The 19,032-nt window shown below is 39.1% G+C and overlaps 1 protein-coding gene across 4 annotated transcripts; it reads left to right on the forward strand.

The window, feature by feature from the left end:
* The first annotated feature begins 265 nt into the window (after positions 1-265).
* On the forward strand, positions 266-18,424 carry LOC124121293. 4 transcript variants are annotated; one of them, XM_048388854.1, is made up of 7 exons: positions 270-352; positions 853-963; positions 6,121-6,375; positions 10,082-10,225; positions 11,922-12,024; positions 14,207-14,324; positions 17,931-18,424. In XM_048388854.1, exons 2-7 carry the CDS (start codon positions 873-875, stop codon positions 17,967-17,969), a joined length of 750 nt encoding a protein of 249 aa, XP_048244811.1. In that variant the 5' UTR covers positions 270-352; positions 853-872; the 3' UTR covers positions 17,970-18,424. The 4 variants fall into 4 exon arrangements, with proteins under 4 accessions (XP_048244813.1, XP_048244811.1, XP_048244812.1 ...); XM_048388856.1 differs by lacking the exon at positions 853-963 and having other exon boundaries at positions 266-352; XM_048388855.1 differs by lacking the exon at positions 853-963 and having other exon boundaries at positions 278-369.
* The last annotated feature ends 608 nt before the right edge of the window (positions 18,425-19,032 follow it).

The raw sequence follows: 19,032 nt of genomic DNA on the forward strand, positions 1-19,032 counted from the left end.
ACTATTCGAGTATTGCCAGTATAGCGACTACACGGGTTGTGTCCCTTTGTCATACCTAGTCTCGTACCCACCATCGATGTAGCCAGCTATTTTTGTGTGTGTTTCCCTGGCTCAGTCCCCGATACACTGCACAGTTAACGAACACCCTCCTTAAAACATGACCTCGACTGTGCGAGACATATTTTCACTTACCCGGCCAACTGTTTTTTTCATCAATCCGTTCCTAACCAATCGGAATGAAAGCTGGGGTCACGTGATGTGAAGGGGGTTCCCCTGTTGTAATTCCCGGGTCGGAGACGGCGAGACAGAGACATCCAGAAGGACGGAGTGTTTAACGGACAGAAAACTCCAGGTATTCATCGTAAATCTGTTAGTTGATGATTCTATAATGACAGATCGTCTTTTAGTGACACAAGAAGGCAACTTTGTCTGATTCCTACTCTCTGAAAACCCCACTAACCTTAAAACAGTATGTTGCCCTACAAACTTAATTAAGATAAACACATCCGGAAAATAGCATGTTTATGCTTTAATATTACGTATTTGATATTTTGCATCGCGTTTAGTTGTTTTTCAAGACCTTCAAACACTCAGTTGTAATTCAATTGCCAATTGACATCTATAAATAGATCCACCGTGTCAATGAGTGACGTCAGCACTGTATAACTGAATACACCTCATACTGTCCTAATACAGTACAATGACATCTGGAGGAAACTAGTTGTTTATAAGAGTGTTTTTTACTTTATTCCATCACCATCACTTAATTTTATCAAGAAACCGGTAGGAACTTCTCTTTCATTCCCTTATAATCAAAACGTTTTGATAAGTGAAACACTTGTAATTTTACAGATCAAGTAAATAATGACCACATGCCAGCCGAGAGACAAGTAAACAACAATAAGAAACAGCAGTGTTGTCCCGACAGGAATCAACAGTTACCCAACGTGTCAACATCAATCTGTAATTTACTGATATTATATTGATTGACATGTTTTCATTGCCCGTCAAGTGGAGCGACCTGACAAAATACTGCGTAAATGATGGTCTGAAGTTTGTCCTTCAGATTTTTACACACTGAACATTAACACGTTTTAAAATATTACTATAAAATTGTATTTGAAAATTGTTCAATAACACCGAATGAAATCGACATACAAAAGGATCGACTGTGTGACTCGCTGACGTCAGCTCTTCTTACCTTTACCGTTACCTAGCAACAAACAATGGCCACTGGTTCAACCAGTGTATCGGGGACTCAGCCAGAGAAACACACACAAACACAGCTGGGAACATCGATGGTGGGTACGAGACTAGGTTTATTGATGTGAACAATGACGAAGGGACACAACTCGTGTAGTCGCTATACTGGCAATACTCGAATAGCGGTAGAGCTACCTGTCTGTATTTAACGATTAACAAACGGGAAATAATCGATCAATGCATGTGTGTCAGTTCCTGGGTGATCAGAGGTCCCAGAGAATAACACGGTGGGTTCTGACACAATTGAAGTTCAACCAGTGTCATTGTATATCACAGTACCAGTTAAACCAGTGTCATTGTATATCACTGTACTAGTTGAACTAGTGACCAGTGTATATCACATACCAGTTGAACTAGTGACCATTGTATATCACAGTATCAGTTGAACTAGTGACCATTGTATATCACAGTACCAGTTGAACAAGTGACCATTGTATATCACGGTATCAGTTGAACTAGTGACCATTGTATATCACAGTATCATTTGAACTATTGACCATTGTATATCACAGTATCAGTTGAACTAGTGACCATTGTATATCACAGTATCAGTTGAACTAGTGATCATTGTATATCACAGTATCAGTTGAACTAGTGACCATTATATATCACAGTACCAGTTGAACCAGTGACCATTGTATATCACAGTACGAGTTGAACAAGTGACAATTGTATATCACAGTATCAGTTGAACTAGTGACCATTGTATCTCACAGTTTCAGTTGAACTAGTGACCATTGTATCTCACAGTATCAGTTGAACCAGAGACTAGGTTTATTGATGTGAACAATGACGAAGGGACACAACTCGTGTAGTCGCTATACTGGCAATACTCGAATAGCGGTAGAGCTACCTGTCTGTATTTAACGCATAACAAACGGGAAATAATCGATCAATGCATGTGTGTCAGTTCCTGGGTGATCAGAGGTCCCAGAGAATAACACGGTGGGGTCTGACACAATTGAAGTTCAACCAGTGTCTTTGTATATCACAGTACCAGTTAAACCAGTGTCATTGTATATCACTGTACTAGTTGAACTAGTGACCAGTGTATATCACATACCAGTTGAACTAGTGACCATTGTATATCACAGTATCAGTTGAACTAGTGACCATTGTATATCACAGTACCAGTTGAACAAGTGACCATTGTATATCACAGTATCAGTTGAACTAGTGACCATTGTATATCACAGTATCATTTGAACTAGTGACCATTGTATATCACAGTATCAGTTGAACTAGTGACCATTGTATATCACAGTATCAGTTGAACAAGTGACCAATGTATATCACAGTACCAGTTGAACCAGTGACGTTGGTATATCACAGTATCAGTTGAACAAGTGGCCATTTTATATCACAATACTAGTTGAACCAGTGACCAATGTATATCACAGTACTAGTTGAACCAGTGACCATTGTATATCACAGTACAAGTTGAACCAGTGACCAGTGTATATCACAGTACTAGTTGAACTAGTGACCATTGTATATCAGAGTATCAGTTGAACTAGTGACAATTGTAAATCACAGTACCATTTGAACCAGTGGCCATTGTATATCACAGTACCAGATGAACCAGTGACCAGTGTATGTCACAGTATCAGTTGAACTAGTGGCCATTGTATATCACAGTACTAGTTGAACAAGTGACCATTGTATATCACAGTACAAGTTGAACCAGTGACCAGTGTATATCAGAGTATCAGTTGAACTAGTGACAATTGTAAATCACAGTACCATTTGAACCAGTGGCCATTGTATATCACAGTACTAGTTGAACCAGTGACCAATGTATATCACAGTACTAGTTGAACAAGTGACCATTGTATATCACAGTGCAAGTTGAACCAGTGACCAGTGTATATCACAGTACTTGTTGAACTAGTGAGCATTGTATATCAGAGTATCAGTTGAACTAGTGACAATTGTAAATCACAGTACCATTTGAACCAGTGGCCATTGTATATCACAGTACCAGATGAACCAGTGACCAGTGTATATCACACTACCAGTTGAACAAGTGACCAATGTATAGCACAGTACCAGTTGAACAAGTGACCAATGTATATCACAGTACCAGTTGAACAAGTAACCAGTGTATGTCACAGTATCAGTTGAACTAGTGGCCATTGTATATCACAGTACTAGTTGAACCAGTGACCAATGTATATCACAGTACTAGTTGAACCAGTGACCATTGCATATCACAGTACAAGTTGAACCAGTGACAAGTGTATAACACAGTACCAGTTGAACAAGTGACCATTGTATATCACAGTACAAGTTAAACCAGTGACCAGTGTATATCACAGTACTAGTTAAACTAGTGACCATTGTATATCACAGTACTAGTTGAACCAGTGACCAATGTATATCACAGTACTAGTTGAACCAGTGACCATTGCATATCACAGTACAAGTTGAACCAGTGACAAGTGTATAACACAGTACCAGTTGAACAAGTGACCAATGTATATCACAGTACTAGTTGAACTAGTGACCATTGTATATCACAGTACAAGTTGAACCAGTGACCAGTGTATATCACAGTACTAGTTGAACTAGTGACCATTGTATATCAGAGTATCAGTTGAACTAGTGACAATTGTAAATCACAGTACCATTTGAACCAGTGGCCATTGTATATCACAGTACCAGATGAACCAGTGACCAGTGTATGTCACAGTATCAGTTGAACTAGTGGCCATTGTATATCACAGTACTAGTTGAACAAGTGACCATTGTATATCACAGTACAAGTTGAACCAGTGACCAGTGTATATCAGAGTATCAGTTGAACTAGTGACAATTGTAAATCACAGTACCATTTGAACCAGTGGCCATTGTATATCACAGTACTAGTTGAACCAGTGACCAATGTATATCACAGTACTAGTTGAACAAGTGACCATTGTATATCACAGTGCAAGTTGAACCAGTGACCAGTGTATATCACAGTACTAGTTGAACTAGTGACCAATGTATATCAGAGTATCAGTTGAACTAGTGACAATTGTAAATCACAGTACCATTTGAACCAGTGGCCATTGTATATCACAGTATTAGATGAACCAGTGACCAGTGTATATCACACTACCAGTTGAACAAGTGACCAATGTATAGCACAGTACCAGTTGAACAAGTGACCAATGTATATCACAGTACCAGTTGAACAAGTAACCAGTGTATGTCACAGTATCAGTTGAACTAGTGGCCATTGTATATCACAGTACTAGTTGAACCAGTGACCAATGTATATCACAGTACTAGTTGAACCAGTGACCATTGCATATCACAGTACAAGTTGAACCAGTGACAAGTGTATAACACAGTACCAGTTGAACAAGTGACCATTGTATATCACAGTACAAGTTAAACCAGTGACCAGTGTATATCACAGTACTAGTTGAACTAGTGACCATTGTATATCACAGTACTAGTTGAACCAGTGACCAATGTATATCACAGTACTAGTTGAACCAGTGACCATTGCATATCACAGTACAAGTTGAACCAGTGACAAGTGTATAACACAGTACCAGTTGAACAAGTGACCATTGTATATCACAGTACAAGTTAAACCAGTGACCAGTGTATATCACAGTACTAGTTGAACCAGTGACCAATGTATATCACAGTACTAGTTGAACCAGTGACCAATGTATATCACAGTACTAGTTGAACCAGTGACCATTGTATATCACAGTACAAGTTGAACCAGTGACAAGTGTATAACACAGTACCAGTTGAACAAGTGACCAGAGTATATCACAGTACCAGTTGAACTAGTGACCAATGTATATGACAGTACTAGTTGAACTAGTGACCAGTGTATATCACAGTACCAGTTGAACCAATGACCAATGTATATGACAGTACTAGTTGAACCAGTGACCAATGTATATCACAGTACCAGTTGAACCAGTGACCAGTGTATATCACAGTACTAGTTGAACCAGTGACCAGTGTATATCACGGTACTACTTCGGGCTTACCCCCCACTTTAAGCTGACACGCCGCGATAAAACTGGAATACTGTTAAAACACACTCACTCAACGACAAAAGTCATCAAATCATCCCCTCAACAGAATTATATGCGGTGTCGGCAAGTCCCTGACGGTCGCCCGTGTTCCCCCTGCAAAACTGGCACGTGCAAGTCAAGAAAGAGGGTGTCATCTTCCGAGGTGGTGATGTGACCTGACATTTGATTGACAGGTCCATGCTACAAGCTGGTTGTTGAATGGATACCTCTTGCACTCGATAATTAGAGGGGCGTAACTCGTTATCAACGCGAACTCCTAACCACACTTGAAATAGCTCACGATACACTCGAAATTCCATTCAAAATGAAGACATAGATAATACTGACACTCTACTTATCTCGACCTACTGTTGCTGGAGAAAATTTGAACAAGTCAAAACGTTATAATTACAAAGAGTATTGATCATATTTCTTCAGCGATAATCATATTGCTCTTGTGGTTAAAGCCTTTCCTCATCACGCCATTTCACACATACATGGAACAGGGCGGTAGGGTAGCCTTATGGTTAAAGCGTTTGCTCATTCCATTCATACATACATACATGGAACGGGGCGGTAGGGTAGCCTAGTGGTTAAAGCGTTTGCTCGTCACGCTGAAGACCCGAGTTCGATTCCTCACATGGGAACAATGTGTGGAGCCCATATCTTGCTGGAATATTGCTAAAAGCATCGTAAAACTGTACTCACTTACTTCTACATGGTACAGTATTTGAATCCCATTGCTGGTGCCTCCCCGCATGTAACCCAATTCACTCACGTGTTTGATACTGTTCATGTGCTCGCATTTATGTGACCTCTGTTTCTGCAGGCAAAATGGCGGAGTCACCCTCGTCTAGACCAACGAAAGTGATAGACTTCCAAAATTGCGAAGAAATTCAAGTTGGTGACAACAACATCACCAACAAAATATTCAACAACTGTATAATAAACATCAACAACTACTACAACCAACCTCCTCCCCCAACAGCTGATGCAGACCACACAACTGAACCTTATCTCCGTCAAGTCCAAGTTCAGGTTAAAAAGAAGGCCAAGAACAATGGCCGATCTGCAACGGCCCCAGGTAAAGTCACGTGATTACACATTATCCCAGCACCTATAATTATGATAAGTCATATCACATTGCATGTTTCGTGTGTATCTTAAATGTCCTGTGATATGTTATCATGGTTATTTGTGTCTAGTCATGGTGATATATACTGATGGTAGTCATGGTGATATCATGATGGTAACCATGGTAATATATTCATGGTAGTCATGGGGACTCCTTCATTGTAGGAATAGGTATATACTCGATACTTCAGTCAACGTCAAGGCAGTAGTCAGCCAGCAGTTGTGTCGGTTCAGCAAACAGTGTTTGGATGTTCGCACTTCTGCCAGATATCTGTGTGTGGTGGCAACACCATGCTTTATGTCCTTTTGTCTTTGCCTGTCGCGTTTGTAGCCTCTCTGTGTCATTCATGCATATATCACGAGTTTGCTGAAATCTGTAACATATACATCTCATACAAATAATAGAATTTGCTGATTTTTTATTAATGCGAAAATTCCATGATGCATATTGAGTTGGTACATATCTACATTCCTGTGTATTGATTATAGTGGACTTGTCAGTCAAATAACAATGGTGAGTCTTTCCATACCATATTGTGTAATTGGTAAATATGCAACAAAAGTTCCTGTGACACCAATTTTTTAGTGTATTTTTCAAACAAGTAAAGTTTGGTTTTCAATATTGTAGTACATGTATGGAATCAAGTCACAAAAACGCAACTGCTACAGAAAAGCATGCATTCCATGCAAAAGTTGACTTTTATGCAAGCCCCATGCATTTCACTACCCAAGGATGGGTAAAAAACATGTGCGTTAACGGGATTCCATATCAATCTCATTAAAACCAGATCTTTGTTCTCGCTACCGCTAAAAAAGATCTGAGGGCATCCCATTACGGGTCACGTCCGACCGACCTTTGATCCGTGCAATCGTTTACAAGACTTTGTATGAGTATGTCACGAAAATACAAAGGAGAATCAACTCTTTTCATAACAGACGCCTGCAGTGCGAGAAGAGAACTTACCAAAAAGAAAGATATGCTTTCATATTTAGCACTCTCCTGACAAATTATGGAGCACAGCGTTTGGGTTCTTACTAAAAAATTCAACTCTGTCTTGAAAGATCTCAGAGAGCAGACCAAATTGGTTGCCCTGTTTCACTGCAAAGACCGAGATTCATTTAAGGAATGCCTACGTGAAAATGATGTTATTTATACCATGCTCGAGCGAGATAAGTCAGAAAACTGTAAGCGGAAACGAAGCACTGTAAACTCGTATTAAAAACTGACCAACCAGCTGCTTATGCAATTGCTTAGCAAACTTTAACAACTGATCAAAATATAGTAACTGATTAGCAAACTTTAGCAACTGCTTAGCAAAATATGCAAACATATAGCAAAATATAGAAAAAATATAGCAAAATATAGCAAAATGCGATAAATTGAAGACAAGCAGCGATTATGTAATAATGTGGTTTGAAATCCTCATTCTTTTGCAACAGATTATTATTTCGGGCTGTATTGGATATGTCATATTTCATTATCTTAGACTTAAATATCGGCTAGGGTATTACATTAAAAAGATAGAATGTGATTAAATTCTCAGGCAACTGCTCAACGATGAGCCAGAACCTGTAGTTACAGATCAACATAGAGAAAGACTTGCGTCTTTTGTTGCTGGTGGAAAATGTTCCCAATACTTGGGGGAAATTCTACCACTGAAAAAATCGATAACATGACTGATGAAGAAAAAAAATATACGTGCGTTACGAGTCTAGACTAGGAGCAACCATGACTAAAACAATAGTTTCTGTTATGGTACAATTATACACAGCTGTGACTAGTCCGTTTCTTCCTATCCAAAGAAAAAATCGCCTGTATTTATGCCAATCTCTCGACAAAGACTGTTTTTCGAACACTATTTAACCACAGTAAGCTGTGACTTTTACTATAGATACGGAATGTTCTTACCACTGCTTTAATAACGGTTAAGTATTGTCAATTTAAACATGAGTGCCCATCTTATAATATAAATGGAGGTGGAAACGCCACAAGTGATTGCAGAAACGCCACAAGTGAACGGGGAAACACCAAATGTGAGAGGGACTTAGAATCCTTGAAAAGTTGCAGCTGGTAAAAGGGGAACGCTAGCCAGGAAGGCAAAAGCCCTCACTGAACAAAGTACACACGCAATGAAAGCTTTGGCTCCCTATGACCTAGGTATTATAGCAGTGGTATGGTTGTTTTTTAAGACCAGAGAACAGAAAACACCACCAGTTCAAAAACTGGACGAGGTTCAAATAGAGTTAAGTCCTCATGTTATAAAAGCATAACTACTCCAGTTACAGACGGTAAGTGAAGAAAACAAAGTAATGGACTTAGATTCATAGACCCTGTAAAGTTTCTGTAATCTTCCCTGGACAATTTAGCCAATAACAAATCAATATACTGATCGGTTAACATGGCATTTGTTGTTGAAAAAAGGTGTATATCCTTACGAATATATGGATGACTGATCTAGATTCGATGAAACTAAATTACCACTCGTTGAATCATTCTATGGTAACATTACAGAATCTAAAAAAACTGATGCCGATTATGAACAAAGGAAAATTTAGAAATGGTTTTATAAAGGTTCACAATTTGAATAAGTATCATATTTCAAATATCTTGGTCCACTATTCTCTTCAGGCCTGTTTGGACCAAAGCATGTGATACACTATCTATTCAAGAAAGGAAAGCGAATTTTCCTGTGTTAGATATGATTAAAAATTCCCATCTCTCCCACTTTCTACTGCTGCTAAAATATTTGATTCAAATATTGCTCCTGTTCTTTTGAAAGGCTCGGACATTTGGGGATGTGCCATTTGAAAAAGCATTGAAAAGATTCAGAGTAATTTCTTTAACAGTCTTCTTTCCGTTGGTGAAAGAACATCAACAAATGCAATTCTAGGAGAGCTTGGAAGAACATGAATGTGTGTACACTATTACAGTCGTTGTATTAAATACTGGTGTCGACAACTTAGATTACACGAAACAAGATATCTCTATGCCTGTTACCATATGTTAAAAGCATTTGACGAAAATGGTCTAACTAACTGGGTTTCCTATATAAGAAAATTATTGTTTCAAACTTGGTTTTCATATGTTTTGGTGTCTCAGGATTGCGGCGATATGAAATGCCTCATGGTTATATTCAAACAAGAAAAGATGTAGAATTCCAAAACTGGCATTACAAAATCACCAGTTCTTCTTCCCTTTATTCATCTTATAAATCACTACTCGAACCAGAAAAATATCTGTCTACTTTAGCGTATGAAAGAGATCTTCTTAGAGCTTTATGTAAATTCCGTTGTTTAAGCCATACTCTTTATCTACAGAAAACTCGATTTAATGCAACCACAGAATCATCGTTTAGTTTATGTTTGAAATGTAACCAATATGAAATGGAAAATGAATACCATTTTTTGCTAATTTGTCCTTTTTATAAAAGTAGTAGGGAAAATTTAATTCCAAAATGTTACCAACCATCTGTTCAAAAAAATATCAGTCTTCTATCTACCAGAAATGATTCTGTTATTAAAAACCTGTCCATATATTTAAAAAGACATATTTCAAAAACATTCTTCTTCTTCTTCCGAGACCATATTGTGTAATTCGGATGCATCACCTTGACTGCGTCAGTTGCTAAACATTTGTGTGTTACTTCCGCCTGCAGGCAGACCACGTGACCAAGGGCCAGCCTCTCATGCAGTGACGATCACCACCCAGACAGTGGTGGACAGTGAGGGGAGTGTGCTCGAGCCGGGGGGTGGTGTGGAGATAGGCAGCAAAGCAAACTATAACTACGGTATCTTTGTTGGTGAGACGAAAACACATCACAGACCCCACATTACTCCACATGTACTCTCGACTTCAGCTGTAATATGCGTTGTGTTTGTGTATTCTGCGGTTCAGGCGTTGTTTTCTTCTCATTGAATGTTGCTGCTTTGTTTGTTGTTTTATGCCGCAGGCACCAATGTTCTAGCTACATCACGGCAGCTGTAGGCAATGAATTCCGGGTACGTCGCTGATAGCATTATCAACTTTTCAAACTCTTCCGAGTCAACTGAAATACAATCATCCTAGGCATTATGACACAGCCTTCCAGCCCTCTTATTAGCGACTGACCGATCGCATAAGCGACTGAACTTTAATTTGCTGATTTGTTTGCCTCATTATTGTTGACTTTTCAGTAGAATTAAAAGATACGTAGCTGGAAGTTATTCGCAGAATGTACTTGAGAAAACAATGTCCGTATTCCATAGCACATGTCCGTCATGTTAACACTGCAATATCACAAACTATGCTGTGTTTTAAAGGGTTTTTTCAACTATAAGTCGTTATATCGCATGCGCATTTTCACCTTAAGTCCAGTTTCCTAAGATGAGCATCAAATGAAAAGCGTAGTAAGCTCCGTACATACTGAATAGAATGTGCTATTGCCTTGTTGTTATACAGTGGTGGTGTTTAGAGTATTGACTTTGCAGTTTGACAGTGACATGCCCGACAAAGCAACGACAGACAAACACCCCCTTGCATCTTTCGTAAGACCTGACTAAAAGTGTTTGAATGTTCACATTTCAACAAAACTGTGATGACATGTGCTTGATGTTCAGTTGGCTCAGTTGGCTCCATGGATTATCCTTTTGGCTCCAGTGTGTTTTCAAGCAGGAGCCAAATGACTCCTTTAGGAAAGAAATTAAAAAAGAGGACTGACTGAGTGAGTCCCATCTTATAACTGCTCTCCCAACAGGCTTGAAGTACTTTGGTCCGAGTCTGTCCAGGGATCCCAACAGATTTACGCTTTTTGAGACACACGCTACGTGTAACATCTACATCTGCATGGGGGAGCACGGGAGGCCCAGTCGTCCGGCCCAGGCACGGCGATTCGCTGTGCAGAGTTCCTTCCCTTGAGCACGCCAGAAACCTATGATTGTGGGTTCGAACCCCGGTTCACCCCGATTACGTTTCCAGGTTTGTCAGCACCATACCCGTGCTCGTGGGTTTCAACGAAGTGGTAAACGTCTAAGACCTGCATCACTTCGGGCTTTTCTCCCACATTAAGCTGACACGCCGTGATATTACTGGAATACTGTTAAAAGCGGCGTTAAAACCAACTCACTCACTCACATCAGCATGTACATGTACGTTATAGGGCATGTTAGTAAAAGCATGTATTTTATAGAAATACACAAAGAACAGGTTTATTGCTCAGGTGATTTCATGATAAACTTCTGGTTTTTTCTCCCTCTGCTTCAATGCCACCAGAAGGAATACTCACATAATCCTTTACTGATTAACTTGAAGGAAAACTAAGTTACTCCGTGCTATATTTTTAGGAAAACGTACGTTGTTGACATACAAAATGGAATATGATGATATGACTAAGTGCTTTAGGTGACATTGACATTATTATCATTGTGAAGATACCTGCTCACTTTCTCGTGAATGTCCTGATAATATGTTGATGTTGTGATGTCGTATGTCGTGCTGAGTGCATGGTGACGTTGTTGCAGGAGACGGCATGGTCGTCACAGTAGACAAGAACACAAGGAAGGTAGTAAAGGTGCCACTGGACGTTAAAGAGCCTTTCAAGGAATATTGGGCAATGTATTTATTGTAAGTATTTTCCAATTACTATGTACACTTCCCTTTTTCCATTTACTCTGCTGTAAATGGTGATAGCATTTGTACAAGTTGACAGAATATAATATTATTGCAAGGTGACAGCAAAGGTCAAATGTTTAACTCACTCAAACCAAAGATTTACTCCACTGTAAACGTGTGGAACGTCCACGTCCACATCACCAACATAATATTTCTATTCCACACACTACCTTAATATTAAACCATAAGGTGGATCTGCATGTCAAAATGAAAGTAATCACTCAGCCGCGGGAAAACGGCGAGGGTAACTTGGACTCCCTTCACGGGTAGAACTTGTAACGGACCCTATGTTGCCCTAGTTACATTGATGATTCTTATTTATTGCAACACTCATTCCCCGTGTCCCTTTCTTGACATGATATCTCGCGCTCGAGCGTCTCTGTCGTGACTTATTTATGAGGATTAGTAACCACGATCAGTCAATGTTAACAGTTGAACTCGTATAAAACACAGAAAAAAGGACAAAATACGATTTCTATGGCCTGACACATATTGACGCATGTTCAACACCTAACTCGGCAATATGCCAGCTGTATGACGGCGGTCTGTAAATAATCGAGTCCGAAAAACACAATCCAGTGATTGACATCATGATCACCGATTCAGTGAATTGATGACTTGCAAACCACCAATTCAGTAACTGGCCACCTGATCCACTTCCAACAAGCATACCTATAGGTTGCTGGGGGCCTACATTCGTACTTGGAAATCCCACTGGACATTTCACATGAATATACTCCGATACTATACTGTCCAAATAACACAATTGTCTTTTTGTTTGATTTAATTTATAACTTTGAAATTACTGTCATACCATACATATACATTCTTCTTTGGAAGTTGGATTTCCGGTGATTGTTTTATTTGCTCTTCACATGACCCAGTTGAAAGTATATACATGCAGCAGTCACTTGTCTTTGAATCATATTTTGTTACTCAGATCTAATTATTTTCATTCCATTATAAATGGCAAGCTGTCACAGTGTATTGAGAGATGCCTGCTACTGTTCCCAAATTCGTATAATGATCACGTGCAGTTTTAATCAACCGCTTACATGTGTAGATCTTCAGAAAATACATTTCTATCAAGAGTTCTTCAAAATAAGTTTTCTACTATTCCACAAATAAACCATCTCCCTGTTCATGTGTGGATAGAGTTATGTAACGTTTTTTTATTGGCGTTGTCCAACCGACGTCTGCTCCTTCTATCTACGCTGCCCAGCTGCACTGACATGCAGTTCTAGTCTTATGTCAGAATGAGTTACCGCCCTTCCTTGGAGGATGAGAATATAGTGTATTTCTATCTCGCCTTTTGAATGTTCCAGTATCGATTTCAATTGTCTCCTGTTTATCCTGAGATACGAATAGCATAAACAGAGCAGGACCTTACTACTTAACTTTACAGAATGAAATGCATTTTCACGACACCGTTGGCATGGTACCTTAAGTTTTGATAGCGCATTGAGTATGATGCAACTAGGACTGCACTTTGGTTGGAGGGGAACATATATATGCCACATGATAAAATGATCTCTCTGGTAATATAGCAGAGACAGGAGGAGGACGTATGTTTGATCTACGTTTCAGTTGTGATGTTTCCGGCCCTAGCTGTAAAAGCATGCTAATATAGCAGGGACAGAAGAACATATGTGTACATGTATTTGTGATCTACATTTCAGTTGTGATGTGTCCGGCCCTAGCTGTTAAAGCATGTTAATATTGCAGGGACAGGGGGAGATCATATGTGTACATGTATTTGTGATCTACATTTCAGTTGTGATGTGTCCGGCCCTGATGTTAAAGCATGTTAATATTGCAGGGACAGGGGGAGATCATATGTGTACATGTATTTGTGATCTACATTTCAGTTGTGATGTGTCCGGCCCTGATGTTAAAGCATGTTAATATTGCAGGGACAGGGGGAGATCATATGTGTACATGTATTTGTGATCTACATTTCAGTTGTGATGTGTCCGGCCCTGATGTTGAAGCAGGTTAATATTGCAGGGACAGGAGGAGAACATACATGTATGTGTATATGTGTTTGTTATCTACATTTCAGTTGCAGGGAATATAACAGTGTAGAGCAGAGGCAGGAGGAGAACATATGTGTACATGTGTTTGTGATCTACAGTTTCAGTTTCCCGAACTATGACAGGGTGCAGAAGGTACAGCGAGCTACAGGAAGAGTCGGACAGGTGTTTGATGGTGATGACGAAGACTTTGTATGGTGGTGTTACACAGGCAGGAAAGTAGGTACCATGATGTTTAAAGCCTATACAAGCATGTTCAAACAATATGCATTCCACTCTAATCACAAGCATTGTGCGCGTGAAAAGACGTGCGCATAACTTTGTATGTTTGTGTAGATTGTTTGAGATAGGTAATCAGTTACATCAACAGTCGTTTCTATTCCTTGATCGTTGTCAGATATAAGCATACAGGTCATACTGCAAGGTCTGATGTATGGAAGTGATAATTGGACACTATTTGGATAATGTTGACTGTGTGAGATTGAAACACAGGCAAACAGAATGGACACATAGTCACTGACTTAATATAACCTCACAAACAACATATGAACGATAACTTTTTAGTTAGGACTGGAATATTTAAATATTTACATTTGGGTGACCCTATATGTTCAGGGCCCATTGTGAATCGTGATCATTCCAGAGTAGAATAGTTTTCAGAACACTGTGCATGTTGTAAAAGACGACGAAGGGGAACGACCAGATGGTTAGAATTATTTACACGGTTGACTGAGTATCTTTGTAGTAAGACAGCTTTGCTCTAATGATCACGTTACTGTCAGGCCTCGTTATGGTGAATTAGCTATTAGTAGCTAGCCTTGAAACAAGAGAGCTGTGCGTTCCTAGGGTGTATTCAAGCTAGTGTTGCGACATATCATTAAAAAGACATTAATTCACATGTAATCATGGCAAACAATCAAAATAATAGCCTCAGACAGTTTCAATCTAATTCTGGGAATAAAGGTTTGTAATGCTTAAGTATGTTCGGTAAATGCGCATGTTGGCAATATACAAAGGATACAACATTTACTAGAGTAAGAACGGTAATGATAATAACATAAGTTTACAGAAAGCCATAGTAATTATAACATTTTAATAGAGCATGTACCGTACAACCTTCATGACAATTCTATGCTTGGGATGTCGCACCTGTTTGGGTAACTATGGTAAGGATTTATTACTACCAGTAACATTAATGAATAAATGAAATATACATACGTATGGCATCTACGCTAAACTGTGTGTTTAGATGAGGAGGTGAGGTGAAATTGGGTGCATGTACATGTGTGTGTGCGTGTGGCTGCTTGTACTAGTCTGGACTGATGCCGATTTATAGTGCTAGCTCACTGAGATACCATGCCGCAGTTTAACATGAATACCCCACTCAGACACAGTATACTGACTCCGAGCCGACCAGTCCTTGTTTTAGCCCCTTAATGCCGAGCGCCAGACAGGGTAACAACAAGTACCATCTTTTAACGTCTTTTGGTATGACGCGGCCGGGGATCGAACTCCGGACCTTCCGTTCTCCGGGCGGACGCTCTACCACTAGACCACGGAGGCGGTCGTTTAGATGAGGAACGTTGCATTTACTTCGGTAAAGACTTTCATATGTGTAATTTTACTTTCCTGACATAATAATTTCGGCAAACACGGTAAGTAAAAAAGCAGGGTGATTGTTCAGAATAAAGATACGATGGTACACTGTAGAAGATATTGTTCAGTTTTAGCGAGAGAATAATTACTTTTAGTAGTGAATATTTTGGTGACTATGGTAATGTATCACTAAGGCGACGAAATAATTTCGGCAAATACGGTAAGTAGAGAATAGTAAGTTTCAGAAGTAATTATTTTTCTGACTACGGTAATACATCACGAAGGCGATGTTGCTATTGATTACCTTGAAACAAGATAGGAGAGAGCTGTGATTTTCTGGTGTGTATCCGAACTGGTGTGCCTTAGAAGTTAAATACCCAACAGCTCTCTGTATAACATTTACCATTTCTCTAATGTTGTGGGTTTGACACAATGTTATCTGCCCAAAGCCGATAAAGTTCTGTTCAGTATATGGTAAGCAGGTAATGAGAACTTATATCATTTACATGTACTGGTATGTCCGTTTTTAAACATGTGTCTACGGCCAAGGGAATAGGTCTTAACGCTTGACCATGGTATTCACGACTGTAAAAGGGGCTGATAAGATGGTAATCTCAGTATTGCCAAACAAAGTTTTTATGATTATATAATTATAAAAGCATATTTTAATTATAGTTTGGAAGATCGTTAAACATGTGCCTGCTGAGTATGAATATTTATCGACACTTGACCAAGAGAGGAAAACTCGTGTCGCTACGAATACGACATGCTTTATCTAGGATTATGTAATTTAAGGTTCACATAAATGAGTTTGCTGAGGGAATGCCATTGTGTTTTATTAGTGTCGTGATAAATGAGTTATACCGTGCCTACCGACTTGCAAATATAAGGATTTCCTTTGCTAAGGGTAATTTGTGAAAAATATATAAAAGTATCAAGAAATATATGCACTGTAGTAGTAGCACACAGACAGGAGTCGTTACTCAAACAGATGACCACACGTTTGTGACGAAACTGTTTCCAGTCTATGTCTACACTATTTTGTCTGGAGAAACAACTTTCACCCAACAGGAGTGACAGATGACCACAAGTTTGTGCTTACTATGTCTGTACTGTTCTGTGTGAAAAAAACACTTTCACCCAACCGTCTAAACATCTTGCCATAACCCGTCCCCTTGCCTTGCCTGTAATCACTCACTGTTCAAAACTGTTCAAAACTGACCAGTGCAGTGACATAAATATGACTTGTCACGTCACAGAGATGTTCATTTGACGATGTCATCAAATTGATATATACATGAATTTGTATCCGTTGTCTTTCATTGCTGTGTAATTTTGTGGAAGATCTCGACATCTTCTGCACTGTAGGGTGGTATGATCACTGCTTTACTGACTGAACACGTATAATCAGGAATGATACATCAGCAAATTTGTACAAAGAAATGGCAACTATTGGGTTAATTTAAAATTTCTGGAACCATTTCACCTGTTAGTGGTCTCACTGTAATCTAAGACGTTAATACCGTCTTGATAATCAACGTAGCACAAATGAAACATGGAAACCTTGATCTATGAATATATGACAATGCCAAACAAGAAACACCATCGGAGGAAATGTATTTTAATTATTAGAAAACTAAGTTCAAGCATGCACCAAAAGAACTAACTGGCGTGTAAGCAATGTTGAACGTTCTCTGGCAGCAGTTGGCTTGACACAGTGGCGCACAGTGGTGTTTTGTCAGACACTAAGCAGGTACTGGGGTAGTTTACTTGCAGAAGCGTCAGTGAGCATGCTGAAGACCCGGGTTCGATTCCTCCTACGAGTAGTATATGTGAAATCCGGTGCATTACTAGATTAGCTACACAAGACCACTCTCACACTCACTGAAAAATCAGACTGGTACTTATGATGTGCGCTGAATGCAATTAATTCTTTCACTATCACATAGAAGATAACATGTACGATAAACGTTGGGTTCCAAGTAAGTAACACAAGGCATCCGTATTTCAAGGCAGAAAAGTCGGAAACACAGTTGTTTCACTCCGAAATGATGTAAAAACTAGATATTTTAGTTCATCCACTTGTCATGCTAGAATATTGCACAATACCGAGTGAATCAGAAATCATTATGTATTTTAATGCACAGTAGGAAATGTCTCTCACACAAGATGCTGCTATTCATTCCACATTAGATCAATTGTTGTACTATTTCATATTTTATCTTTCAGTCGTTCTGGAGTAATGTGGTATCAGTGTTACAGAACTGACGACATCCGACAACAGTACAACACGTTGGTCGCCATGCTGAACTGATATGATGGACGCCTGCCAGTTTTAAATCTCTTTGTATATTCTCAACTACATGTGGTGTGTATCAACATGAAAACTGCACATATGTAGTGTTCGTATTTGTATGCCAGACTGTATTTAACAGTGTATATTGTAAAAATGTTCTTGTTTGTTTCACTCATGATCAGCTTGTAAATGTGTTTCAATGCTGGGATAAAAACGGATCACTTTTTGCCAGCATCTCATCATCATCTTTAATTTCAGTGAGTTTATGGCGACACGTATCATCCTTCTGTCCATAGTTACCGGATAGGGTCAAAATATTATAAACGTTACACAGTAAAGCGCAGTTCTACCATGAATATTTAAATTACTCGATTCTGATTGGTAAATCAGAGGCTATTAAATTACAATAAACCCCCTCTGATTGAAAGAGCTGCTTTGACTCCTGCATCACCGCGGAAGCTTATATTCATAGAATAGTACTTTTTTCAGTCATTGTCGGTAGGCATATTTATATAATTATATGTATAATTACATGTTACAAAATGCACAGTTACTGTTATTACAATATTCAAAGGATGTGTGTCAATACATTACGTGCAGAAAACATGATAGAAATCTACAAAAAGAATGTATTTACGTTTTGGAGACAACAGAGAGCTTGGTGCTTTTCTATTGACGACTGTGACCGTCATATCTTTTGCGTCACAATGAGCGATATGACGTCATAATGGTGACGCGCTGTGTAGAACGAAAGTCTTGCAAAGCTTGCTTAGTTTTATTTAGGGATGCCCACCTCACGTGAGCTTGCCGTGCTTATATGTTTTCAATGCTTGTCATATGTTCGAGTGAAGTATTACGGTGGAGACAAACTGCTTAGTAATATAAAACGGCATATTTTGTTTACAGAATGTTGTCGGTGATTCCGTAATTCAGACCGACAACCCACTCAAAACACTGGACTCAACCCATGCCGCTTCACTCAATATATTTGCAAACACCAAAGAGTTCGCGTTTTATTTAGTCATGCGCGTTCGA

The sequence above is a fragment of the Haliotis rufescens genome, unplaced genomic scaffold (genome assembly GCF_023055435.1).
Source record: "Haliotis rufescens isolate VD_foot unplaced genomic scaffold, xgHalRufe1.0.p SCAF_8, whole genome shotgun sequence".
NCBI classification, from domain to species: domain Eukaryota; kingdom Metazoa; phylum Mollusca; class Gastropoda; order Lepetellida; family Haliotidae; genus Haliotis; species Haliotis rufescens.